Source organism: Thrips palmi, unplaced genomic scaffold, assembly GCF_012932325.1.
Source record: "Thrips palmi isolate BJ-2018 unplaced genomic scaffold, TpBJ-2018v1 HiC_scaffold_18, whole genome shotgun sequence".
In the NCBI taxonomy this organism is placed as follows: domain Eukaryota; kingdom Metazoa; phylum Arthropoda; class Insecta; order Thysanoptera; family Thripidae; genus Thrips; species Thrips palmi.
The window spans coordinates 7,396,796-7,422,041 of record NW_023144627.1 but is presented as its reverse complement, the minus strand read 5'-3'; the positions used below and the strand labels follow the sequence as shown (position 1 = coordinate 7,422,041).

Genomic DNA, 25,246 nt, shown 5'->3' with positions numbered 1-25,246 from the left:
CTTAACCTTTCTTTTTCACTGTGCGGTTGGTTCAACTTGATTTGGGAACGTTTCGGACTAACTTTCTCGGCGTTCCCCAGGATCCTGTCCGACGCCCGAGACCTGACCGAGTTCCCCTCGCTGAACGGCACCGCGGCGCTGGAGATCCTGAGGCTGGACCGCGCGTCGCTGCGGGAGGTGCCGCAGTCGTTGTGCTCCACCTGCCCCAAGCTCAAGAGCCTGTGAGTTTCACCACTATGTTAATCCAGAAACATCCTTAGTAAATTACACGAATACTTGAAAATTGTCACTAATGTAGCAACATAGAGGAAAATTGGAAAAGTAAATTACAAATATGTGAAGGTGGGAACCCTTCAGATCAGCCTAAAGCGATAGCTTTTCCTAGTTTGTTTTTCTTTTAAATGTAACTGAAAATTAACGTATTTAAAGAACGGTTCCGTAAAGAGAGCTCCGAATCTGAAACCTCCGTCCAGCACGGAGCGCAGTGTGCGCGACGGAGCGTCTGGAGACGCACTCATCTCCTCGGAGTGCCTCATCCTGATATTGATGAATGAGTGTGTTGAAGCGTGTGCGGACTTTGCGGACGGGGCCGCATCCCATCACAAGGATACACGGCCTCACTTGTTTTCGCTCCCTGTCTGTCTGTCTGTCTGTCTGTCTGTCTGTCTGTCTGTCTGTCTGTCTGTCCGTCTGTCTGTCTGTTTGTCCGTCTGTCTGTCTGTCTGTCCGTCTGTCTGAAGAGAAGGGCGAGCAGCACTCTGACTGTGATTGTGTTGGTTGCAGGGACATGAAGTCCAACAAGCTGACCCGCGTGCCGGATCTCTCGGCCTGCAAGGACCTCCGCGTTCTGTGAGTAGCAAGAGTCTAGACGTCCTAGGGGTCCCAGACGTCCTAGACGTCCTAGGGGGCCCAGACGTCCTAGACGTCCTAGGGGGCCCAGACGTCCTAGACGTCCTCAGAGCCGGCGGACGGGCGAATGCCGATGTGAATGTGTTTGTGGAAGACGCGCGGTCCCGGAGGCTCCGAAGGGACGGATAGCAAACATGGCCGGTCGGTCAAAGTGGGGTGGGAAAAGGAGGAAGAATCGCGACACCGGAAGTGGAAGTGGCCGGGGAAACGAAAACACGGAAGTCGTTTCCGGAAAAGGGAAAACAAAGCAATTTTTTGTCCTTGTTAGGACCTCTGTTACCGGTAAAATTCCCCCTCGGATTTCTCCTTGAGGCAATGGTATCCGGTTGGAATTATAATTGGTTGGTCAAAATTCCGGATGCGTTTTGAGCTCCAGAGTCGCTAAACAAGACACGAACCAAGCGTGTGACCCCACCAATGGATTCCTCGCTCGGAGAGCAATCCATTCAAGGGGTCACACGTTCAGTTCGAGTGCCATGTGCACATATGGAAGTGGTTGGTTTAACCATTTGACCGTTGTCTGACCGGAGTAACCTCTGCCCGCAGGGACCTGGCCAGCAACAAGATCGCCAGCCTCTCCGGGCGGCCGTTCGCCGGACTGCGACAGCTCCACGACCTGCTGCTCGCGCACAACAACATCCAGACCCTGCCGCACGACGGCCTGGACGGCCTGGCCAAGCTGCAAGTCCTGTGAGTGCCCTACACTGTTAGGGGGTGGGGAAATCCTCGCAGTGCTGCCGCAGAAAGTTGAAGATGTTTCTTTTGCGGTGCAGGGACCTGGAGGCGAACGACATCAGCTACATCCACCCGGAGGCCTTCCTGGCCGTCAGTTCACTGGAGGACCTGTAAGTGTATTTTTCTTACTAGGTTTTAAAGAGAACACGCCGTTTTAAAGTGGTGCATCTGGTGGGAAAAAATGATCGAAATCGAAAAGCAGTATCTAAAATCGGTTGATCGGAATCGAAAACATGATCTAAATTCGGTTGATCGAAAACGAAATAGCGATTCCTAGTTGTTGGAAAAATTGATTATTTCGTTTTAAGTTTTGAACTGTGGTGAATGTAAAATTTCCTATTGGGTTCGATTAATCGATGAGAGGAGACTAGACTTGAGCTGCTCTAACTTTGCTCGCCACTCTCTGCCTCGCAGCAACCTGGGCAACAACCTGTTCCCCGGGCTGCCGCCCGCGGGGCTGGAGCGCCTGCTGCACCTCAAGACCTTCAACAACCCCAACCTGCGCGAGTTCCCCTCGCCCGGCCACTTCCCGCGCGTCCAGACCCTCGTGCTGTCCTACGCCTACCACTGCTGCCCCTTCCTGCCCCTCATCCCCGCCGAGCCGCCCGCCAGGGTGCCGCTGCACGAGTCCGTGCTCTTCCCCACCGACAACGAGTTCGACATGAGCCTCTGGAACTCGTCGCTCACCGACATCTGGCCGCAGCTGCGTGAGTACCCGCACAGTGGGCCAGCAGACCGGTGGAGGCGGACAAAACTCGAGACGCGCTTTGAGCTCCAGAGTCGCTAAATGGGACTCGAACCGAACGTGTGACCCCACCAATGGATTGCTCTCCGAACGAGGAGTCCATTGGTGGGGTCACACGTTCGGTTCGAGTCACGTTTAGTGACTCTGGAGCTCAAAACGCGTCGAGAGTTTTGGCCGCCTCCACCGGCTTTCTGGCCCACTGTGGGTTTGCAACCCTTTCGACTGGTGCATTGCTGGAATTTTTCCCCAATGTTTTCTCTCCCTCCCGCAGAGAACCTCTCGGACAAGTTCGGCACGCAGATCAACGAGCTGTGGGACAGCTTCGGCGCCGACTTCACGTACCCGGGCAACCTGCCGGCCTACGTGGAGGAGTACTTCGAGGAGCAGGAGAGCAGGCAGCAGACGCAGGAGTCGACGGGCAGGATCCAGTGCCTGCCCTTGCCAGGCAAGTCGGGCCGGATCCAGGGACAGTCTCAGGGTGGCGGGAAAGCTCGTAAAAGTTGCCCACCCACAAGGGCAAAATGGTTGCCTACCTCTCAGGCGGCGCCATCCCCCTGGCAGGTCCGCGCCGAAGCAGCCCAAGAAGTACCCGATGTCGGTGGCCGCCGCGAACTTGCTGCCATCTGTCACGACTTTTCGGTCCTTTGTCCGTTTTTCCCGGTTTTTCCGCTTGCGCGGTCCGCGGCGGTCCGCCCCGCCGGGCTCGCCGGTTCGCCTTTTTGCGGGCTGTCCGTCGGAAGCCCCCGCGCCCCGCGCTCATTGGCTGCCGATGATCGGGGCGAAGGGCGGCCGCGCCCCGTCTCTCTCGCACGCGAAGGGCCCTGGGGCGCGTCCCAGCGGTGCGAGGGGGACGCACGGACCGCGTTCGGAATCATCAGGCGACCACGCCACTGCCATGGCAGCGACGACTGCGGTTCGGGAAAACGGACTGCATTCGGAGACATGCAATTTATGGAAGGGGAGGGGAGGGAGCTGGCGGGCACTCGTCCAATGAGCAAAACCACGGACCGGATTAACTCCCCCCCCTCTCTCTCTCTCTCTCTCTCTCTCTCTCTCTCTCTCTCTCTCTCTCTCTCTCTCTCTCTCTCTCTCTCTCTCTCTCTCTCTCTCTCCGCCCGTCGTGTGCATAGCTCCTACCTGTCGGGGACACCCACCCCGACCTACCCGCCGGGTTTCCAGAGCGCCGCGTCCAGGTCGACCAAGTTGGGGCGCTTCATGGCTTCGCCCATCTTTGCTCCCGTTTCCGGACGGCCAGAGTAATATAGCGTCGCTTTAAAATCTCTCCCCCCCCCTCACCCCCTTTCACTTGCACCGCCTCTCTCCGCCCCCTCCGCGAGCAGGACCGGGCGATCTTCGGTCGGTTCGCAGCGCGTCCCACCCGGGCTGCGTTGACTCTCTCTCTCTCTCTCACACCACTACTCCTCTCTCCACTCTCCTCTCTCTCTCCCTCTCTCTCTCTCTCTCTCGCTCTTCTCTCTCGACTCTCCCCCGTCTCTTCTCTCTCTCTCTCTCTCTCTCTCTCTCTCTCTCTCTCTCTCTCTCTCTCTCTCTCTCTCTCTCTCTCATGACCCTCGGGTAATGAGTGTCCGAGGCCTCCGCGACCTCGGCCGGCCGTTCGCCTCGTGTCAAGGCCGCGCACCGCCTGCAGCCGGCCTCACTCTGCCTCTCTCGCACTCGCGGGGCGGTCCGAGTGTCCGTGGGGGTGCGAGAGAGACGGCGCGTGCTTTATGAACACGGGCGTGCCAAGTCGCGGGCCGCTCTCTCTCTCTCTCTCTCTCTCTCTCTCTCTCTCTCTCTCTCTCTCTCTCTCTCTCTCTCTCTCTCTCTCTCTCTCTCTCTCTCTCCGCCCGGCCACGGCCCAGCCGCCCCATCCGGCCAGGGCTATTCTTTTCCCGGAACGCGCTTCCTAACCCACCACTATCTGTCTCTCTCGCACCCACTCGGGCCGCCCCACGAGTGCGAGAGAGACAGCGCGACCAGAGCGACTCCGCCCCGCCAGACGGGGCTCTCAGTACCGGCCGTTGCCGTCGGCAAAAAAGGAGCGAGGAATGAGCGCCAGCCGTGCAGTGCTGAGCGCATTCCGAAACGGAGCGCTGTCGCTCTGTCTCTGTCGCACTCACGGAGCGTTCCCTAGGGGTGCGAGAGAGGCAGAGCGAGCGCCATTGCGGACCCAGCCTTGCCGTCGATGTCGAACAACCACCTAACACCTTAACCTTTCTCCCGTCACAGTTTTATATTCAATATTTTCGTCCGAAATATGAAATTCCTCATTGTTCAAAAATTTAACTTATATGTTAATTGCGTTGTGGTAATTGGTCCTCCAGGCCCGTTCCTGCCGTGCCAGGACCTGTTCGACTGGTGGACGCTGCGCTGCGGCGTCTGGGTCGTGTTCCTGCTGGCCATGCTGGGCAACGGCACCGTGGTCTTCGTCCTCGTCTTCTCGCGCTCCAAGATCGACGTGCCGCGCTTCCTCGTCTGCAACCTGGCCGCCGCGGACTTCTTCATGGGCGTGTACCTCGGTGAGGACTTGGGCACACAGTGGGCCGGAAGACCGGTGGAGGTGGCCAAAACTCTCGACGCGTTTTGAGGTCCAACGTCTCTAAACAGGACTCGAACCGAACGTGTGACCTTACCAGTGGATTCCTCGTTCGGAGAGCAATCCATTGGTGGGGTCACACGTTCGGTTCGAGTCCCATTTAGCGACTCTGGAGCTCAAAACGCATCCGGGACTTTGGCCGCCTGCCGTTGTCCGGAAACGAGCACCAGGCCAGATTGTACATTGTAATTGCCCGCAGGGTTCCTGGCCGTGGTGGACGCGTCCACGCTGGGCGAGTTCCGCATGTTCGCCATCCCCTGGCAGATGTCGGTGGGCTGCCAGCTGGCCGGCTTCCTGGGCGTGCTCAGCGCCGAGCTGTCCGTGTACACGCTGGCCGTCATCACGCTGGAGCGCAACTACGCCATCACGCACGCCATGCACCTCAACAAGCGGTACGCCGGGGAAGTCTAAAATCCCGGAAGCGCGTTGAGCTGCAGAGTCGCTGAATGGGACTCGAACCGAACGTGTGACCCCACCAATGGATTCCTCGTTCGGAGAGCAATCCATTGGTGGGGTCACACGCTCGGTTAGAGTCCCGTTTAGCGACTCTGGAGCTCAAAACGCGTCTAGACTTTTGGCCGCGCTTGCGTGACCTCGCTGACGCCGCCTGCCCGCAGGCTGTCCCTCCGCCACGCGTCCTACATCATGGCGTGCGGCTGGGCCTTCGCGCTGGTGATGGCGGTGCTGCCGCTCTTCGGCGTGTCCGACTACCGCAAGTTCGCCATCTGCCTGCCCTTCGAGACGACCACGGGGCCGGGCAGCCTGGCCTACGTCGTGTTCCTCATGGTCATCAACGGCGTGGCCTTCCTCATCCTCATGGGCTGCTACCTCAAGATGTACTGCGCCATCCGCGGCTCGCAGGTGAGTTCCTTTTTTTTTTTAGTTTTCCAAAGGTTTTCTTCTGTGTGGATGACGTGAAGCGGGGCCTAGCCCGTAATGGTAATGGTAACGGGGCGTCTGGGAGGTAGGCCCGCCCGTCGAGCGCGGCTGCGCGGTGGAGCGAAGGTTGCCTACCCGCCAGGCGCTTAGTGGTAATGGTAATGGTCGAGCAAGCAGTGCTGCACAGCGGTCCAGAAGACAAGCGCAGGGGGCCAAAATTCCGGACGTTGTTTCCGTTGCAGGCGTGGAACTCCAACGACTCCCGGATCGCCAAGCGCATGGCGCTGCTCGTCTTCACGGACTTCCTGTGCTGGTCGCCCATCGCCTTCTTCTCGCTGACGGCGGCCTTCGGGCTGCAGCTCGTGTCCCTGGAGCAGGCCAAGGTACGGCCGCACGCGCTCTGCCTCACGGGGCGGCACACTGTGGGGCGTCCCGTAAGGGTGCGAGGCTGGTGTTACACCTTCCGTTGCTGCAGGTGTTCACGGTGTTCGTGCTGCCGCTCAACTCGTGCTGCAACCCGTTCCTCTACGCCATCCTCACGAAGCAGTTCAAGAAGGACTGCGTGCTCATCTGCAAGGCCATCGAGGAGTCCAGGGTGACGCGGGGCATAGGGCGCTGCAGGCACTCGTCCAACTTCAGCAACCGGCAGACGCCGGCCAACACCAACAGCCTGGTGGACCGCTCGTCCAGGGAGCACCCGCACCCCACGCACCCGCACCCCAAGCCCTGCCACTGCTCCGCCAAGCTGCTCAGCGACAGGTGAGTCCGGCATCGAGTTTTTTCCGCACAGTGGGCCAGAAGGCCGGTGGAGGCGGCCAAAACTCTAGACGCGTTTTGAGCTCCAGAGTCACTAAATGGGACTCGAACTGACCGTGTGACCCCACCAATGGATTCCTCGTTCGGAGAGCAATCCATTGGTGGGGTCGCACGCTCGGTTCGAGTCCTATTTTGCGACTGTGAGGCTAAAACTGCGTCTTCTAGCATTTTGGCCACCTCCGGTCTTCTGGCAAATCCACTGTGCCGCCGCCGTCGTATTCCTCTGCGGCGGCAAACTTCAAGTGTGCTTCCCTGCTTGTCCGTGCAGCACCGGGTCCGGGTCGCGCGCCGCGGACGGCGCCGCCCCCGCTGGCCGCGCGGCGGGCGGCGGACACCGCGGCGCGGGGGCGGCGGGGGCGGCGGGGGCGGCGGACGGGGCGGCCGCGCCGCGCGTGTGGCTGCTGGGCAAGCTGCAGTGCCTGCTGCTGTGCGCGCGCCGCGACCCCGAGCACCGCCCCCGCTCCGACCAGTACGCCTACCAGATCGCCGAGATCCAGCAGAAGCAGCACAAGCGCGCGTCCTCCGTGTCGTCGTCGGAGAACTTCTCGTCGTCGCGGTCCGACTCCTGGCGGCAGCACCAGCACCACTGCGGCATCCCCATGCGCCTGCTGGACCCCAAGCGGAGGGCCTCGTCCTGGCTGGTCACCAGGAAGACGTCGCAAGACTCCAACCTGTCCAGCTCCCGGTGCGTAGTGCTCGGGCCGCGCAGCGCGCAGTGAGCCAGGAGATCGAGGGATGCGCTCCAAATTCTTTGAGCTCTAGAGTCGCCAAGTGGGACCCGAACCGAACGTGTGACCCCACCAATGAATTGCTCTCCGAACGAGGAATCCATTGTTGGGGTCACACGCTCGGTTCAAGTCCTGTTTAGCGACTCTGGAGCTCAAAACACGTCTAGAGTTTTGGCCGCCTCCACCGGTCTTCTGGCCCACTGTGCGGCGTGGAGTGTCTCCGAGGGAGGCCGTTGCGCTTACCGGCCGCCTTCTCGTCCTCCAGGAACGACTCGTCGGGCTCGGCCACCACGGCCAGCACCAGCACGTGGCGCATGTCGCGGTCCAGCGCGTCCAGCGACATCCGCGGCCCGCTGGGGCCGGGGCCGCTGGGTGCCGCGGCGCTGGGCGCGGGCGCGGCCGCCGCGGGGGCGGGCGTGTCGGCGGCGTGCACCGTGCCGGGGCTGGGGGCGGCGGGCGTGGCCGAGGCCGTGCGGGGGCTGCGGCCCAAGCCGAGGCTCACCCGCCAGTCCGCCGTGCACGACGACCTGCTGCTGGAGCCGCCGGGGTCGCCGGGCCGCCTCACCGTCAGGTCAGTGCAAACCACCACGCCTCTGCGATACAGTGCCGAAACTCAAGGCGCGTTTTGAGCTCCAGAGTCGCTAAATGAGACTCGAACCGAACGTGTGACCCCACCAATGGATTTCTCTTCGAACGAGGAATCCATCACACGCTCGATTCGAGTCCTATTTCGCGACTCTGTAGCTCGAAACGCTTCTAGACTTCTGGCCGCCGCCGGTCTTCTAGCCCACTGTGAGCTAGACGAGCCACACGGCGGCAACCTTGACGGCGTCCTTGACGGCCCTCGCAGGTTCCTGACGACCATCCCGTCCGCGGCGGAGACCTCCATGCAGCAGGACGACGAGCCGGCCGGCGGCGGCCTCGGCGGGTCCGAGGCCGCGGCAGTACGGCCGGCGGCGGGGCCGTGGCGGGCGGCGGCGCGGCGCACGACGGCGACCTGGACGCCGGCGGCCTGCTCGCCATGGAGTCCCCCCTGCTCGTAGACAACTCGCGTGCCAGCCCGGCGGCAGCGCGCGCCGGCCGGCGGCCCTCGGCCATCGTGGTGGCCGGCATGGGGTCCCCCGCCGCGGTGCTCGCGCTCAGGCGGAACTCGCAGCCGGCGCCATCTAGCGGCCGCTTCGGCAACTCGTAGACGGGCTGGGGAGCCACCCCGCGTCCCTGCGTGCGTGTGGCCGCCTCGCCGTCGCCAACCTCGCCGTCGTGACGCCCTCGCTGACGCTCTCGGCGACCAAGGACAACAGAGGCCGCGTCCTCGTGTAGCTTAGTGACCCGGAACGCCGTTCCCTCTGCCAGGGCAGGGCCGCCCGGCGTAGCTCCAGCACGCCCTGCCGCAAAGACATTTCCATGACAAACGCTACCTGAGTAAGATTGTGATGATGGTATTCGTCTCGTAAGATATTGTTTCTCTGCTCAGCCGTCCCATGCCACTACACCTTGATTGCGTTCGCCCTCTCAAGATGTGTAATGTTACCGACGGCTGAGTCGTAACTTGAACCTCGTTAACACAGTAAATTAAGAAAATGACAATAAAAAGACTATACTAGTTGCAACGTATAGAGCTTTTAAAACTTAGTCAAAGCTATAGTAAAATGTATTTTGTATGAATCTTTGTTACCTGTGGGGATCTGATGTTAACTTATGTGAAAAACTCTGCCAAGTATTGTACCTTTGTTGTGTCAGCAGGATGTTGGCAAAGTTTGACATGTTTAGTTTCATGTTGGCTGCATGGTGAATGCGAAAAATATGTTGGAAGGGAAGGCCCGAATGTGTACGCTATAATTGTCTTTCGATGTACTCAAATTACTCTGGAAGTAACTTTAAGGCGCATTGTTGTGTTTCCACTGCTCGAATTCCGATGCCATAACTTTTCATATTTTTTGCATGTTTTCATGTGCAGTGCCATACAAGCTCTCTGGGGCGAGACCCGCACCTCCAATGTGTCAGATGAACTTGACTGACTTTGCATTTGTTTTAGTTCCTAAATCAATACCCGGAGTCAAATGAACCCATTTGCTCCGGAAGCTAACTCCTGCCAGACGAAGGGATTGCTCTCTGTTCTCTACAAACACTGCCGTTTTTATTGTCACGCGACAAATTTCTCAAACATCGTCCACTGCCAAAATGAACACAGTTTTCTGGGAACATGTTTTGTGTTTCCTTGGGAAGTGCTGGGAGTGTCTGTACATATGCTGGACACGACTGCTCTCAGACAGAAATCTGTAATTTTGTTGACCACGCTCTCGGGACCGGGACTGGCTTCGTCATTGTTGTGACTTCGAGACTCCATTGCCCAGCCGACTGGGCTGTGACGGGAACAGTTCTCGAAACAACAACACAAGCTTTGTCATAAAGTCGTACGAAAGCGGACGCTCAAAGTTGTAAAGACTCGTGTCTTTCTTTTGGAAATTTTAAAATCGTTTTTGTTTTATATTAAAACAAAGTTGTTGTTTTTTTTGCCGGAACGTTTTGTCGTGTTGGTTCTGATTTCTGGTTTTGGACACCCTCGGGTGTTTTTGTTTGGAGCTTGCCTGTTGATTTTCGAAGTTAATAAAAAAAGACGGTATGAATAACACGAAAGACGTGTGAACAGTTTCGAGTTGTTCTTTCCCCACCCGACATCTAAACAAACACCAGAAATCCTTTGAGGACTGGTTTTATTTTGCCGCAGGGCTGTTTTGCAATATTTGATAAAAATGAAAATTAAGATAGGCTAACCTACAGCCTATCTTAATTTTCATTTTTATCAAATATTGCAAAACTTTGAACTGCCTCTTCACAAAGTAGTATGGAAAAGTCATATAAAAATTATTCAATAAAAAAAATATTAAAAAAATCTTTGTAACCTTTCGCAAGGCAACTTCGTGCCTTCAAAAAATCTTTCCGCATGTTTCATTTCCCTGTGCCTAAAAATACAGGAGCGAGGCACGCAACGTCGGCAGGGCCTAACCTGACCGCGGCGGGCCAGCGCCAATTTTCCGCGGAAGGCCGCATTTTATTACGCGCGATGTGGTTTCGGAACGCCAAAGTGAGCATATTAGGCGGCGTGCCGAGCCGGGCGAGCGACAAGCGTGACTTATTTTGGCCGTTGCGCAAGCGGCGCACGGTGGGCCAGAAGACCGGTGGAGGCGGCCAAAACTCTAAACGCGTTTTGAGCTCCAGAGTCGCTTAACAGGTCACGAACCGAACGAGTGACCCCACCAATGGATTCCTCGTTCGGAGAGCAATCCAATGGTTCGGTTCGAGTCCCATTTAGCGACTCTGGAGCTCAAAACGCGTCTAGAGTTTTGGCCGCCTGCATCGGTCTTCTGGACCACTGTGAAGCGGACGCCGGAGGGAACTCCAGGCCGTGGCGAGCAGCAGCGCAAATGGCAACACAAATATCCTAGTGAAGTGTCAGCGAGGAGACGAGGGGCCACCGATTAAGTTCCCATCAGCACTGACGACGTGCACATGACGGAGCACCGCGCGACGCCAAACGGGAGCTTATTTTGATTTCTTGATATTTTGCAACAGGAGCACTCACGAAAGAGTCCAAGAAGGCGAAACAAGGTCGATATGACTGTCAAAATAACTTTTCCTTTTGTAAAATTTTTAACTTTTTTAATTGATGGAGGTGTATTGGCTTCAAATGACGTCAGGGGCGAGGGTTTCGTGTTCCATGGGGTGTCAAAAACATTCAGTTAAAAAAAGGAAACGAAACCAAAAGCCGCGACCGTGATGTTGCTGTACTTTTTTATGGTGTACGGTGCCATGTACGAAGAGGTACGGGGGGAGGGGGGAAACGTACACTATACTTCGTTCACCATGTGCGCGCATTGATGCCTTTCACAAAGGAAGTCGGACCCATCGATAGTCGAAAATGCATTCAAACACGACAAAGAGTGATGGATCAAGCACGCGTGTCTTCACGCTGGTGAAACGCTGAGGCTTCACGGTGAGCGTGGGACTAGGCTCCTGAAGCGTGATGAAGCGAAAGCAAACTAAAACTTCTCTGCTGGACCATGTGCCCCTCTGGCACTCAAAGAACGTGACGTCACACGCCTTGGAATGTGAATATTGTCACATTCGTTTGAACGTGAATCAATATTCAACCGAATGTGACGAGTCTCACGAACACTGACGTCACATTCGTGATATTTCCGTGATTTGTTCACCCGATTCGGCGTTACAGTGGCGTGCCGGTCCAGTGGCCACGTGGAGGACGAGCGGAGAGCAATTAGAGCTCTCGACGCGAACAATATTGCCGAGCGCGCTGATAGTATTCTGCCGATATTGGCGGCTGTTCTCGGAAGCAGTAAACAAAGCCCGCACGAAGCCGCTGGGGGTCTCGCTGGGCGCAGTGGGCCAGAAGACCGGTGGAGACGGCCAAACCTCCAGACGCGTTTTGAGGTCCAGAGTCGCTAAATGAGGCTCGAGCCGAACATGTGACCCCACCAATGGATTGCTCTCCGAACGAGAAATCCATTAGTGGGGTCACACGTTCGGTTCGAGTCCCATTTAGCGACTCTGGAGCTCAAAACGCGTCTAGAGTTTCGGCCGCCTCCACCGATCTTCCGGCCCACTGTGCTGGTCCGGACTGACCTTCCCCAACGAACGCGGCGGGCCGAGCCCCGCAGTTAGGGATGCTCCGGAAAGAGGCGAAGCGGGGCCTCGTGCTTGATTTCATTATCGACGGGAACGTTTAGGGCGCTGCCTCGGACGCAGCCGACGGCGTGGTCCCCGGCGTGGCCCCCGGAGCGTGGCCGGCGGCGGCGGCGCGCGGACGCGGCCCCCCACGCCCCCCGCAAATTGCACGGACAGTGATCGCACGGATCACGCCAGCACACTGCGAGTGCTATTCGTCCCCCTCACGCTCGTACGGGGCGCCCGTGAGTGCGGAAGAGACAGAGCGATGGAAACGCTTCTCGGAATCGGCCTGCGGCGCCGTCGCGGACAGCCGGGGAGACACAGCGCCGTGGAGCCATGATGGAGCCTGGCCGGCCGGCGAGCAGGGCCGAGCACATAAATACGGACTGCATCCGCGGGCCGGCTCACTGTCAAGGTGAAGCCCCGCCAACAAACATGAACACCGCCGTCGTCGTCCTCGCCGTGGCCCTAGTGGCGCAGGTAGGCACAGTGGGCCAGAAGACCGGTGCAGGCGGCCAAAGCTCCAGACGCGTTTTGAGCTCCAGAGTCGCTAAGTGGGACTCGAACGGAACGTGTGACCCCACCAATGGATTGCTCTCCGAACGATCGAGGAGCCCTGGTGGGGTCACACGTTCGATTCGAGTCCCGTTTATAGCGACTTTGGTGGTCAAAACGCGTCTAGAGTTTTGGCCGCCTCCACGGTTGTGCCCACACTAGTGAACACTGGTGCTAGTGTAGCTCCAGAAAAACGACACCACGTTTGGTAAAACGTGGTTGCTCTTTGTTGATCAAGGTGTACGCAGCGCCGCCACCCTTCATGAAGAAGTGCATGGAGGACAACGGCGTCACCATGGGTAGGACAACGACACTAGAAAACCTGCAAACCCTGCACTTAGTGCGACTGCGATTTCCACACCGCTCCGTTTCCATTTTAACTTTAAATTTGAATTTTACTTACTGGCCCATATCGCTCGCGCCACAATTAATGATTTGGATATTTTTTCAGAGGACGCGATCAAGTTTGGCAAGACCGGTGAGGCTAGCGACAACATGAAGGTGAGTCTCCCAGGCTTGCTCAACTAATAAATTAAGAAAACCTGCACATTATATTAATTTTTTTCTTTTTTTAATTTGTCCTCCAGTGCAACTTGAAGTGCATGATGCTGGCGGGTGGGGCGGTAAGTACGGGTGGACTTCACTTACTCCCACACTGTTCCTCGGCAAAGCGTTTTTAAAACTTTTTTTTTTTTTTGCGGTGTAGATGAAGGAAGACGGCACCCTGGTGATGGCGCCCATGCTGGAGCACGCGCCGGAGAAGCTCCACGACGCCATCAAGCAGTGCATCGACATCGGTGAGTCCGCCGCGGTGCTGCTGCACTGTGAAACCAGACAAACCTACACTTCCTGCACAGTGGAGGCGGCCAAATTTCTAGACGCGTTTTGAGCTCCAGAGTGGCTAAGCAGGCCTCGAACCGAGCGTGTGACCCCACCAATGGATTGCTCTCCGAACGAGGAATCCATGGGTGGGGTCACACGTTCGGTTCGAGTCCCATTTAGCGACTCTGGCCCTCCAAACCCGGTGGATTGGTCCACACTTGGTTTCACAGAGCTCCTACAGATTTTCAGTTGAAGATATCCTGCTGAGCAATAAGTGTTGATTTGCTTTTCAGAAAAGAGCTCCGACCTCTGCGACGTGGCTTACCGACACAACAAGTGCATTCGCGACAAGGCCACCGACGTAAGATGACCCTCAAGTTGATCCAAAACTTTCTGTCGGTAGTATCGTTGCTAAGACAGTCGTTCTGCTTTGCAGGTTTTCATAGAGTTGGCCGAGAAGAAGGCTGCCATGGCTGCTAGCTAAGCTCGTCCGGAGGTCACTCTCTCTCTCTCTGCATTCGCCCAACGCGACCTCGAACATCATATCCACCACAATCTCCTCGCTGATACTAGATATTTCTGCTACTCACCTCAAACTATAGCTTTTGCTCTGTCTGTACCGCTGACATATGGAAGAATATACGTTATTTGCCAACGAAAGCATCAAGCCCGTAATTGTGTTCACACTGGTAAAACAAAGTCATAAAAATTCTGTTCTGGCAACGGCAGCACTTCCATCAGTTTGAGTACTGTGTGAATTAAGTGTAGGACTTAAAGGCAAAATTTTCGTGCCCTTCCCGAGGCATTCCCGTATAAAGTCCTCAAGCGGCGTGAAGGACTTTTATTCCCTTTCGGTCGTTTGTTACCCCTTTGTTTTACCAGTGCACAAACCCGAAGACGCCCGAACTACGGCACTGGGAAAGGGAGGGACTCGTCGATACCCCGCGCCACGAAGGATGCCCAGGCGCGCGGGGTCTCTCGCGCGCGGGGTATCGCCGGATCGGTTTCCACTGTGCGAACACGGAGAACAAGACGCACAGTGGGCCAGAAGACCGGAGGAGGCGGCCAAAACTCTCGACGCGTTTTGAGCTCCAAAGGCGTTAAATGGGACTCGAACCGAACGTGTGACCCCACCAATGGATTCCTCGTTCGGAGAGCAATCCAATCCATTGGTGGGGTCACACGTTCGGTTCGAGTCCCATTTAGCGACTCTGGAGCTCAAAATGCGTCTAGAGTTTTGGCCACCTCCACCGGTCCTCGCGGCAAAGCACTGACTCCCCGACCGCATTTTATTTCCAGTGTGGCTATCTGCTAGAGGAAGCGGCCTTCACTGCTCTACAGATAAAGCGCGAACACACCACCAAAAGTGGCTGAAAATTCGACGGACAAGAAAGGATAGATATTTAAACGGCGGACAGTCTGCGCGATGAAATTGTGGTGTTTGCTGATAGTGTATATTCTCGCGAACTCGCAATTCATGCGAGACAAAAAAAGTCTTCTGATCTCTTGAGGGCACTCATGAGTGTCGCATGTCTGATAAAATTATTGAAATGTCATCTCTCTCTGAGTAATACGGCCCCAGGTGACGCGTGTATAATGTGCACTATCCGTATGTGCCCCCACAGTGGGTCAGACGACCGGTAGAGGCGGCCAAAACTCTAGACGCGTTTTGAGCTCCAGAGTCGCTAAATGAGACTCGAACCGAACGTGTGACCCCACCAATGGATTCCTCGTTCAGAGAGGAATCCATTGGTGGGGTCACACGTTCGGTTCGAGTCCTGTTTATCGATTTTGGTGGTCAAAACGCGTCTGGGATTTTGACCGCCTCCACCGGCCTTCTGGCCCACTGTGCCCCCCTACCCGTCGATACCCGATGCTCTTCGCGGATAGTGGCAGCGATAAGGGGTCCGATACCCATCAGGTGCGAGAGAGACAGCACCACGCCTGTGGCGTTTAGAGCTGCGAGGTCCTCAGTGGGGCGCGAGCAAGCGCGAGTGCGTCGGTGTCCGGTCGTGGAAACGGCGGACGGGCCTTGCAGGCGTTTTGAGTGCGTCTATCCGGCCGACTGCACTGTGGCAAAAAGGTACGGAAAATTCTGTTATAATTTTTTTGCCGGCATTCTCCGTTGATTCTGGGTAGGATCTGATAGTTTTCTCCGTAGGACCGTACAGAATTCTCCGTAGAACCGTGCAGTCTTCTCCGTAGGACCTGCAAGACTGTAGTCCTACACTGTACGGTTCCACGGAGACTACTGTAAGGTCCTGCGGGGAATATTGACAAGAGGGCTACGGAGAATCACCACAAGCTGTGTACAGAATTATCCGTAGCTTTATGCCGCAGTGTGTGGCCAATGCTGGGGCGCATCGGAAACCATGGCCGCGCTCAGGAAGCTCCTGTGGGCGCTGGGGGTCTTCGCCTTGGCCGGCGTCTACCTGGCAGTGGTGCGTACCGTCCCTCACGGTGCACAGTGGGTCAGAAGACCGGTGGAGGCGGACAAAAGTCTAGACGCGTTTCGAGCTCCAGAGTCGCCAAATGGGACTCGAGCCGAACGTGTGACCCCACCAATGGATTGCTCTCCGAACGAGGAATCCATTGGTGGGGTCACACGTTCGGTTCGAGTCCCATTTAGCGACTCTGGCGCTCAAAACGCGTCCGGGGTTTTGACCGGCTGCACCGGTCTTCTGGCCCACTGTGCGCCGCCGTGCGCACACTGGTCGGGTGTGAAATGGGTTGCCTGCCTGGCGGGCGGCGTCTTCTCCAGGTGACCGTCTCGTACCAGAGCAGGCAGTCGCTCGACGCCGGCAGCGTGCAGGACGACGAGGACGCACTGCTGCAGGCCGGGGCTCGCAGCCTGCTGCTGGACGAGCATGACGTGCTGCAGCACGAGAAGGACGCGCTGCTGCAGCACGAGAAGGACGCGCTGCTGCAGCACGAGAAGGACGCACTGCTGCAGCACGAGAAGGACGCACTGGCACAGCTTGCCAACCTCAACAGAGAGCAACGCGTGCGGGACGCGATGAAGCACCTCACGAAGGAGCTGCCGAAAGACAACAACGGGACGCTGGTCATCGACTTCAACTGCGCGACCAGGAGACACGTCAGACCAGGTGGAGACCTCACGGGCAAAACGAGAGCTTGAAAGCGTGGCGAAATGAATGAATTGAATGACTGAGAGAGTTCCAAGTTCACAGAGGACGACCTGCCCCCGCCTCCATCGGCGTCCTCGGCGCTCTTTGAGTGGGTCTGGGAGGCCAACGAGGCCCTGCACGTGCTCAACGAGGACCTGTTCGGCACGCTGGCGGAGCGGCCGCCGCAGCGCGTCATCGTGGTCCAGGTATCTCCTCCGCCGGCCCGCGGCAGGGTGTCCGGAAGACCGGTGGGGGCGGCCACAACTGTAGACGCGTTCTGAGCTCCAGAGCCGCTAAATGGGTCCGGAACCGAACGTGTGACCCCACCAATGGATTCCTCGTTCGGAGAGCAATCCATTGGTGGGGTCACACGTTCGGTTCGAGTCCCATGTAGTGACTCTGGAGCTCTGCACGCGCCTAGAGTTTCAGCCGGTCACTGTGACGACGTGGCAGGTGCACCGGCGGGGGCGGTACGCGCGCTGGCTGCTGCAGTCGCTGTCCGCGGTGCCGGGCATCGAGTCGGCGCTGCTGGTGCTGAGCCACGGCCACGTGGACGACGCCCTGCTCGGCCTCGCCAGGGAGGTGTGCTTCTGCAGGGTGGCCAGGGTCTTCTTCCCCTGGTCCGTGCAGTTGTGGGGCGACCAGTTCCCCGGGCTGGACTGCGTCAAAGGGTGCGTCTCGGCCGCGATGCACCAGTGTTGAAAGGGTTGCCAACCCCAGCCTGCGTACTACGCAGATCTTGGCTCTCGGCATGCTGAAGTTGGCAACCCTTCAACGCCTGCAGCGTGCAAGTTTTCGCCTCCAAATGTGGCAGCACTGCCCTTGCAGCGAGACTCGTATTGAGGTTCGTCTTGCGCAGGTCCACCGTGAAGGACGGGAAACCGTGCAAGCGGGAGCCTCTGGTCACCGTAGCCAAGCACCACTGGTGGTGGCTGCACAACTTCGTCTTCAACGAGGTGCTGGTCGCCGCCAAGTACAAGGGTAACTTGCCTCGTCATAACGCCGTTCGTCTCGCCACACAGTGGGCCAGAAGACCGGTGCAGGCGGACAAAACTCTAGACGCGTTTTCAGCTCCAGAGTCGCTAAGCAGGGCTAGAACAGAGCGGGTGACCCCACCAATGGATTGCTCGTTCGGAGAGCAATCCATTGGTGGGGTCCGCACGTTTAGTTCGAGCCCCATCTGGCGACTCTGGAGCTCAAAGTGCGTCGGATTTTGATCGCCTCCACTGGTCTTCTGGCCCACTGTGTAACGTGGGAGTTTTCCCCAACTGACGTGGCAACTCTGCCCGCAGGCGTGACCCTGTTCCTGGAGGAGGACATGTACCTCAGCCCCGACGCCCTGCACGTCCTGGACCGCATGCAGGAGGCGGCGCCGGCCGCGGACATGTACATCCTCAACGACAACAAGGGCTTCATCAGCAAGAGCTCGCACAGGCTGGTAAAGTCACTTTTTACTGTTTTTTGAATAGGTCTCTACCTATTTTTAAACTCACGTCCGGGGTTTTAACCGCCACTAAAGCTGTCCAGCTGGCGAGTCCGTGCTGACGGAGCCGGGAAATTCAAAGTGGGCAAAAACTCCCCCGATGCGCCAGTGTTGGGTTGCCAACCTCAGCCCAGGCAACATCTTGGCCTCGCGACCGAGAAGATGCCCAGCAGCCAGGCTGAGGTTGGCAGCCCTTTCGACACTGTCGCGTCACTGAAAATTTTGGTGGCAGCACTGTGAAGACCTAATAACCCAACCAAAGCCTGCTCCGGCTCGCCACACAGGTGCAGCAGGGCCACTGGGTGTACAACTTGGGGCTGGCCCTGCACGAGCGAGCCTGGCCCAAGATCGTGCGGTGTGCCGCCATGTTCTGCTCGTACAACGACTACAACTGGGACTGGACCCTGCAGGCGGTGGGCGCCAAGTGCGTGCCCGGACGCTTCGCCACCGCCGTCATGAGGGGCTCCAGGCTCTTCCACATCGGCAAGTGGTGAGTGGGAGAGAGAGAGGGAGAGAGAGAGAGAGAGAGAGAGAGAGAGAGAGAGAGAGAGAGAGCCGCTGACGTCCTCTTCTCGCAGTGGCGGCATGCACTTCCACGGCGTCTCGGACTGCGACGCGCTGGTGCTCGAGGCCAGGGCTTTGCTGCGGCGGGAAGGCGACCTGCTGTTCCCCGACGCCCTGGTCGTCCAGAAGACCGACAGTGTGCCCGTCATGGGCCAGCCCAACGGGGGCTGGGTCGACCGCCGGGACCACAAGCTGTGCCTGGACAACGCCAACGCCAGCCTGCACCGGTGGGGGAAGGCTCGGTGACACCGAACAATGAAACACACAAACACTTTCGTTTTGCTGGCACTTTCGTAAGAGTAACTTATTTATTTGTAGTCATGTTTACTTGTGATAAGCCTCTGTACAGACTGAATTCGCCGTACATAAATATGTTTTCAAAAAAAAAGGTGTTTCTGCGTTTAATTTGAGGAAGCGCCCAGCAGTTTCTATGAAACTTACGTACGGTCAAAACAGAGAGATAAATGAAGCCGCTGGTCGAGCTCGACGAACTGCACGTAAGCAAAGCGCGAAAAAAAAGATAAAAAACTAAACCGCAGCCGGCCACGTGTCGGGCCCCTTTTTCATCGTCTCGTCTCGCTGTGGAGTAGTGTCGGGTCCGCGCGTGTGACTCTGACGCTGCCGGGGTACCTCGAAGCGATCACCTAATTTCGCGTTCATCCTCGGTGCTTTCAATCGAACGGTTCGGCATTATTGACATTGTTTCTCCGAGCGACTGGATGAGTCGGCGAATGGGTCGGCATCTCGCCGATGGCCTTGCAGATGGCGGCGCGACGGAAACCTTGTTGAGGCTTCCGCCGCGACGCGCGAAATGGCGCCGAAATCACGCGCCAAAATTACGCGCCGAAACTACGCGCCAAAATCACGCGCCAAATTTACGCGCCAAAACCACGAGCCAAAATAACGCGCCAAAACTACACACCAAAATCACGCGCCAAATTTCCCGCCAAAAATACGCGCCAAAAGAAAGAGTTCCGTTTTCTTTGTTCCCCAAATCCGGAGTCGTAAACTCCCTGTTCAACGCGAGCGCACACTTGACCCTGGACCTGCCCGACGAAGCCCCGCGCGAAGAACAGTGCCCTCTGGAGCGTTGACGCGGCACGCGCGGAGAGACAATGGCGCAAAAATAAGTTGAACCCGGGCCGCGGGTATTTTGGGATTTCGGCCAGGATGGCGGCCTCCGATTGGCCGAGCCGTGCCCCGGAAGCCTCTCGGCCAGCCAATGAGCGGCGCGGACGGGGACGGCCGACGGCAGGACGACGACGAGACGACGGCCACCCTCTTGCGCGGAGGCGACCGCCAGTCAGTCAGGACTTAGACGCGCCGGTGGCCGCACGGCTCTTAACCTCAGTGCTCCAAACTCCGTGCTTTGGCACGCTCTTGACACACTGTGCTTTCCACTGCTTGACTCTGTGCGAGTGGCGCTGCGCTTGACGCTCCGTGCTTGACTCTCTGAGGCCGGCACTCTAGGCCTGGCACCCCTGCCTGGCACTCTGTATCTGGCCGAACGGCTTCGCAACACTCGGTGAGCGGGACTCACTGCGCGAGCAACGCTCCCACCGTGTGTTGCCGTCAGCACCCCGGCGGAGGCACCCCAGCATGGCGGCCTTCAGGACCATCCTGGCGGTGTCCGCCGTGCTGCTGGCCGCCGCGGAGGCCAACCTCAGGGCGCCGGCCAACACCAAAGTCCCGACAGAGGCGTGGCTGACCACGGTGAGTGCGCCGACGACCACAATGGATTTGCGCGGCCAAAACGAAAGTCGCGTTTTGAGCTCCAGAGTCGCTAACCAGGACTCGAACCGAACGTGTGACCCCACCAATGGATTCCTCGTTCGGAGAGCAATCCATTTGGTGGGGTCACACGTTCGGTTCGAGTCCCATTCAGCGACTCTGGAGCTCAAAACGCGTCCGGGATTTTGACCGCGGGACTGTTGCTGTTGGCAGCCGGAGCTGATCGAGTTCTGGGGCTACCCCGGCGAGACCCACACCGTCGTGACCGAGGACGGCTACGTCGTGGACGTGCACCGCATCCTGGGCCGCCGCGGCCAGGTCGACAAGCCCCGCCGGAGGAAGACGCCGGTGCTCATCGCGCACGGCTACGGCGCCAGCAGCGAGTGCATGGTGCTCAGGGACAACAACACGCTGGGTGAGGAGCAGCCCCGTGGCACAGTGGGCCAGAAGACCGGTGGCGGCGGTCAAAGTCCCGGACGCGTTTTGAGCTCCAGAGTCGCTGAATGGGACTCGAAACGAACGTGTGACCCCACCAATGGAATCCTCGTTCGGAGAGCATTCCATTGGTGGGGTCACACGTTCGGTTCTGAGTCCTCTTTAGCGACTCTGGAGCTCAAAACGCGTCTGGAGTTTTGGCTGCATCCACCGCCCCTCTGGTCTGGGTCACTGTGCGTGGCCGCGTGCGCCATGGCAGTGGTCTGCTGGAGCTAGGTTCCGGGTTCAACACTCTTCAGCTGCCACATCTAAAGTACTCTGAGGTTAGCTTTGCCAGAGGTGCGCTAACACAGTGACCACTTCGCTCTGCAGCATTCATGCTGGCGAACGAGGACTTCGACGTCTGGCTGGGCAACACGAGGGGCAACTTCTACGGCCGCAGGCACAGTCACCTGTCCTCCGCGGACCAGCGCTTCTGGGACTTCAGGTGAGCCGCGCGAGTCACGAGTCCTGCCTGACGGAAGGGGACTCCAGGATTCGCCGCCCGGCCTGGAGCGCCCGTCAAGCTGAGGGTAGGCAGCCCTGCTGACCAGCGGTGCCGCCGCGTTGCCTACCCTCGACTTCACAGGCGTCCGACGGTACGCGAGGCGGACAAAACTCTAGACGCGTTTTGAGCTCCAGAGTCGCTAAACAGGACTCGAACCGAGCGTGTGACCCCACTAATGGCTTGCTCATCGAACGAAGAGTCCATTGGTGGGGTCACACGTTCGGTTCGACTCCCATTTAGCGACTCTGGAGCTCAAAGCGACGTTGCTGCAGCTGGCACGAGAACGGCGTCTTCGACATGCGCGCCACCATCGACTACATGCTGGCGACGACGGGCGAGGCCTCGGTGGCCGTGCTGGGCCACTCCATGGGCGCCACGTCGCTGTTCGCGCTGCTGGCCGAGATGCCCGAGTACAACGCCAAGGTGCGCGCCGCCTTCCTGCTCGGCCCCGCCGTCTACTTCCACAGCGTGCGCGGCACCTTCAACGAGGTCCGCAAGAGGGCGCCCTGGTCGGAGGTAAGCGAAACCACAGTTAGGGATGTAAAGGCCGGTAATATTACCGGTAAAGAACGGTATAATACGGTAAAATACCGTATTTTACGGAGACCCTGGTAAAATTGGTATTTTTCGGTAATTTTGAAATATTGACTTATTTGAACTTCTTTAGCTTCCATACGATTAGACAGGACGTGCGGACTGAAAATAGCGCTTCTTTTGAACTCTTGGTTTGTATCTGCTTCTCGTGCCACCCCGTGTACGTGTAAGACGTCTAGCCACTTAAAATTAATGTGAAGTTAATGTTCTCTTCTTTTGCAAAACTTGTGGAAATCAAAATCCATTTACGCGACCCAAATCTCCGAAAGGCAAATCAAAAACCTTTCTTTGTTGCCAAGGTTCATATAATTTTAACTAACTTAAAATTGAAAAGAGGTAAATCTAGGGGTAGATATTTGTTAGAAATTTGAGCTGAAAAGTGTAATGAACATTGGTATGGTTGTTGGACACCTTGCAGCCTTTAAGGAAAAAAGTTTCTTCATGGAATCGAGACAACTTACTTGGATTACGAGAAAAACGGCGCCCGTTTTGTTAATTCTTAAGTATATTTGGGCTGTTAACTTTGCTGCTCTACGCATTTCTTAATCCAGCCCAGTAGGAATAAGTGAAAAGCAGTCAGATTCAAAATTAATTTAGGAGGGTCTAGTGGGAGAATAGTTCATATTTTTGACCCACAGGGTCTTTCGTCCTTGTCTATTTCAAATATGCGACATTGTCCTTGAGTCATGATGGTTTGCAACCATGTTTGGAACGATGCGGCCGATAATTAATGATACACCCTCACCCAAATGAACCTCTTTTCCCCCTATTTCCTAAGAAGAACCACAGTTACTTCTTTAAGTCAAGAAAAATCAATTTTACCCAATTTTACCGTATAATACGGTAAAATACCGTATTTTACCGTAATTTACGTAACTTTGAATCTTACCGGTATTTTTGCATCCCTAACCACAGTGGAAGACCGGCACTGGTGGCCAAAACTCTCGACGCGTTTTGAGCTCCAGAGTCGCTAAATGGGACTCGAACCGAACGTGTGACCCCACCAATGGATTGCTCTCCGAACGAGGAACCCATTGGTAGGGTCACACGACCAGTTCGAAACCCATTTAGCGACTCTGGGGCTCAAAACGCGTCTAGAGTTTTGACCGCCTCCACCGGTCTTCTGGCCCACTGTGCGGTGTAATCTTTTTGGAACTAGTCCAGCGTCCTTGCTCGCGTTGCAGCGCACCCTGAGCCTCATCCGACTGGAGAACTTCATGACCCGAGCGCCCTACCCGAGGCTGTGTTTCTCCAACCTGGGCGGCGGCATGACCATCAACCCCAACTGCATCAGGGTGTTCACGGACGCGCAGGGGCCCTTCTTCAACACCAACCACAACGTGAGTTTCGAAACGCCGTGGCCGACACTCAGCCAGCACACGACGCAACCCAACCAACGAACCAACCAAATCGTCTGGAGGTGGTGTTGGTCATTCCCATTTCGTCATTCCATTCCAAAATTTTGAAAAGTGGAAACTGACCGAAAAAAAAATAGCTAGCCACCGCCGGTATTTGAACCTGTGCCTCGTCTGCTTCCAGACGTACCTGCCCATTCTGCTGCGACACTGGCCGGCCGGCACCTCCGTGGGGCAGCTGGCCCACTTCATGCAGCTCATCGTGAAAGGTAAGCGACAACTCGAGAGGCTGAACCAATCACAGGAGCACTTGAACCATCCAATGACGTCACCATAACGAATCGCAGAAGCGCTTGAACCATCCAATGACGTCACTCTGACGTCACCGACCGCCAGTCTTCGTGCGACAAGTCTGTCCCGACGCACCTCTTCCAAAAATTGTGTTTGTTGTTGTTTGCAGGTGACGGCTTCAAGAAGTTCGACCACGGCCCGGAGCGGAACCGCGTCCTGTACGGGACAGCGTCGCCGCCGCCCTATAACCTGACCAACGTGCGCAGCCCCTGCTTCTTCTACTACTGCGACAACGACTACCAGGCGAACCCCAAGGTAGGACCTGGGTTCGACTCCCACCATCACAATATTTTTTTTAGCGGTCAGGGCAGTTATAATCCACGCACAGTGGGCCAGAAGACCGGTGGAGGCGGCCAAAACTCTACACGCGTTTTGAGCTCGTCGCTAAATGGGACTCGAACGAGGGGGTCGGTTATCCGATGTACAGCAAATTGGTTATCCGCTATCCGGATAACCAGAAATTTCGAAGTAATTTGGGGAAATTCTGAGGTAATCCGGGGTAATCCGGCGCAATCCAACGGTAATCCTGGAAATTTTTCGATGTAATCCGGAGGTAATCCGCGGGTTATCCGGGGTTATCCCTATCCGATGTACACAAAATTTCTCAGTCGTTTCCCCCTCGGGCTCGAACCGAACGTGTGACCCCACCAATGGATTGCTCTCCGAACGAGGAATCCATTGGTGGGGTCACACGTTCGGTTCGAGTCCTGTTTAGCGACTCTGGAGCTCAAAACGCGTCCAGAGTTTTGGCCGCCTGCACCGGTCTTCTGGCCCACTGTGCGCCGCCTCTGTCATGGTGGTCGGTCGCAGGACGTGCGGCGCCTGGCCGCGGACGTGCCCGGCACGGCGGGGCTGTTCCGGACGCCGGCGCGGGCCTTCAACCACCTGGACATCATGTACGAGGAGGCGGCCGGCGAGCTGGTGTACAAGAGGCTGCTCCGGGACATCGCCAAGTACCGAAATTAGTCCCCCGAGTTCGACGGGTCGACATCGGGCTGCGGCGCGGCAGGCGGGAGCAGTGGTGTGCGTGGGTGTGCGCTGGAAGTGTGACACGGCGGTCAAGCTGCGCTTTTCGCGTGCTCTAGGCGGAGTGCGTCGCGGTGTGCCCACCTTCCGGGCGGACGACGGTGTGCCCCCCACGCGCACGCCACTGGGAGTGGCCACCACACTGGCGCGGCGCGCGAAGGCTGACCCAGCCGCGGATTGTAAATCGTGAATTACCTGTCAGCGCTCACTTCTTCTCCGGGACGCCTTCAGCCGGTGATGGATCACCGCGAGAAGAAGTGCCGAAAACAATTAAGCCGAAAAAAGTGGCTGTCGCGCGACGCCGTGTTCGTCGCCGGCTTCCGGGCTGCACTGCAGGGTCGCCAACCTCGGGGTACCTCTCGGTGTCGTCGGATTGAGAGTGTTTACGGTGTGTGCGCTGCGGGTTGCGTTCGCCGCCTGGGCTTGTTGCTGAACCAGTTGGCAGTGCGTCAGGGCCGGGCCGCGCCGCCCCGCGCTTCGCCGACCGGCCGCCAGAGGTCGCTCGCGGCGGCGGGGACCCCGCCACTCCACTGGGAAAGACTGCGATGCTGCGCCTGTCGA

At 57.3% G+C, this 25,246-nt stretch overlaps 4 protein-coding genes across 6 annotated transcripts in view; all 4 read left to right on the top strand.

The window, feature by feature from the left end:
* The window catches only part of LOC117644663 (leucine-rich repeat-containing G-protein coupled receptor 5), a 103,037-nt gene extending 93,565 nt beyond the window's left edge, over positions 1-9,472 (top strand). The window contains exons 11-24 of the mRNA XM_034384274.1: positions 81-221; positions 784-849; positions 1,456-1,599; positions 1,683-1,754; positions 2,059-2,351; positions 2,661-2,834; positions 4,714-4,908; positions 5,185-5,377; positions 5,603-5,846; positions 6,107-6,247; positions 6,340-6,620; positions 7,027-7,365; positions 7,674-7,753; positions 9,444-9,472. Of these exons, the coding sequence (XP_034240165.1) occupies positions 81-221; positions 784-849; positions 1,456-1,599; positions 1,683-1,754; positions 2,059-2,351; positions 2,661-2,834; positions 4,714-4,908; positions 5,185-5,377; positions 5,603-5,846; positions 6,107-6,247; positions 6,340-6,620; positions 7,027-7,365; positions 7,674-7,753; positions 9,444-9,472 (2,392 nt within the window). The remainder of the gene's footprint in view (positions 1-80; positions 222-783; positions 850-1,455; positions 1,600-1,682; positions 1,755-2,058; positions 2,352-2,660; positions 2,835-4,713; positions 4,909-5,184; positions 5,378-5,602; positions 5,847-6,106; positions 6,248-6,339; positions 6,621-7,026; positions 7,366-7,673; positions 7,754-9,443) is intronic.
* A 2,958-nt stretch (positions 9,473-12,430) lies between these two features.
* On the top strand, positions 12,431-14,131 carry LOC117644575. The gene is made up of 7 exons (XM_034384146.1): positions 12,431-12,574; positions 12,888-12,948; positions 13,101-13,150; positions 13,237-13,272; positions 13,356-13,446; positions 13,765-13,832; positions 13,908-14,131. Exons 1-7 carry the CDS (start codon positions 12,431-12,433, stop codon positions 13,953-13,955), a joined length of 498 nt encoding a protein of 165 aa, XP_034240037.1. The 3' UTR covers positions 13,956-14,131.
* Positions 14,132-15,404: 1,273 nt separating this feature from the next.
* LOC117644342 (alpha-1,6-mannosyl-glycoprotein 2-beta-N-acetylglucosaminyltransferase-like) lies at positions 15,405-19,028 on the top strand. Of its 3 annotated transcripts, none has more exons than XM_034383715.1 (9): positions 15,405-15,554; positions 15,812-15,912; positions 16,233-16,578; positions 16,663-16,805; positions 17,053-17,270; positions 17,459-17,580; positions 17,892-18,037; positions 18,367-18,572; positions 18,661-19,028. In XM_034383715.1, exons 2-9 carry the CDS (start codon positions 15,844-15,846, stop codon positions 18,890-18,892), a joined length of 1,482 nt encoding a protein of 493 aa, XP_034239606.1. In that variant the 5' UTR covers positions 15,405-15,554; positions 15,812-15,843; the 3' UTR covers positions 18,893-19,028. The 3 variants fall into 3 exon arrangements, with proteins under 3 accessions (XP_034239606.1, XP_034239609.1, XP_034239607.1); XM_034383718.1 differs by having other exon boundaries at positions 15,408-15,554; positions 15,799-15,912; XM_034383716.1 differs by having other exon boundaries at positions 15,408-15,554; positions 15,787-15,912.
* A 134-nt stretch (positions 19,029-19,162) lies between these two features.
* Positions 19,163-25,177, top strand: LOC117644343 (lipase 1-like). Its single transcript, XM_034383719.1, has 8 exons — positions 19,163-20,359; positions 20,591-20,792; positions 21,185-21,299; positions 21,632-21,875; positions 23,138-23,293; positions 23,493-23,577; positions 23,769-23,914; positions 24,470-25,177. The coding sequence occupies exons 1-8, from the start codon at positions 20,246-20,248 to the stop codon at positions 24,623-24,625; spliced, it is 1,218 nt and encodes a 405-aa protein (XP_034239610.1). The 5' UTR covers positions 19,163-20,245; the 3' UTR covers positions 24,626-25,177.
* Positions 25,178-25,246: the final 69 nt, after the last annotated feature.

What these genes read in the sequence shown, in the direction of transcription:
- LOC117644575 (XM_034384146.1), top strand. Translation starts at nt 12,431, where the DNA reads ATGATGGAGCCTGGCCGGCCGGCGAGCAGGGCCGAGCACATAAATACG. An exon ending in TGATGCTGGCGGGTGGGGCG is followed by an intron (nt 13,273 to 13,355) that starts GTAAGTACGGGT and finishes TTTGCGGTGTAG; the next exon opens with ATGAAGGAAGACGGCACCCT. An exon ending in CAAGCAGTGCATCGACATCG is followed by an intron (nt 13,447 to 13,764) that starts GTGAGTCCGCCG and finishes TTTGCTTTTCAG; the next exon opens with AAAAGAGCTCCGACCTCTGC.
- LOC117644342 (XM_034383715.1), top strand. Translation starts at nt 15,844, where the DNA reads ATGGCCGCGCTCAGGAAGCTCCTGTGGGCGCTGGGGGTCTTCGCCTTG. An exon ending in GGGCTGGACTGCGTCAAAGG is followed by an intron (nt 17,271 to 17,458) that starts GTGCGTCTCGGC and finishes CGTCTTGCGCAG; the next exon opens with GTCCACCGTGAAGGACGGGA. An exon ending in CTCTTCCACATCGGCAAGTG is followed by an intron (nt 18,573 to 18,660) that starts GTGAGTGGGAGA and finishes CTCTTCTCGCAG; the next exon opens with TGGCGGCATGCACTTCCACG.
- LOC117644343 (XM_034383719.1), top strand. Translation starts at nt 20,246, where the DNA reads ATGGCGGCCTTCAGGACCATCCTGGCGGTGTCCGCCGTGCTGCTGGCC. An exon ending in CAGAGGCGTGGCTGACCACG is followed by an intron (nt 20,360 to 20,590) that starts GTGAGTGCGCCG and finishes TGCTGTTGGCAG; the next exon opens with CCGGAGCTGATCGAGTTCTG. An exon ending in AGAGGGCGCCCTGGTCGGAG is followed by an intron (nt 21,876 to 23,137) that starts GTAAGCGAAACC and finishes CTCGCGTTGCAG; the next exon opens with CGCACCCTGAGCCTCATCCG.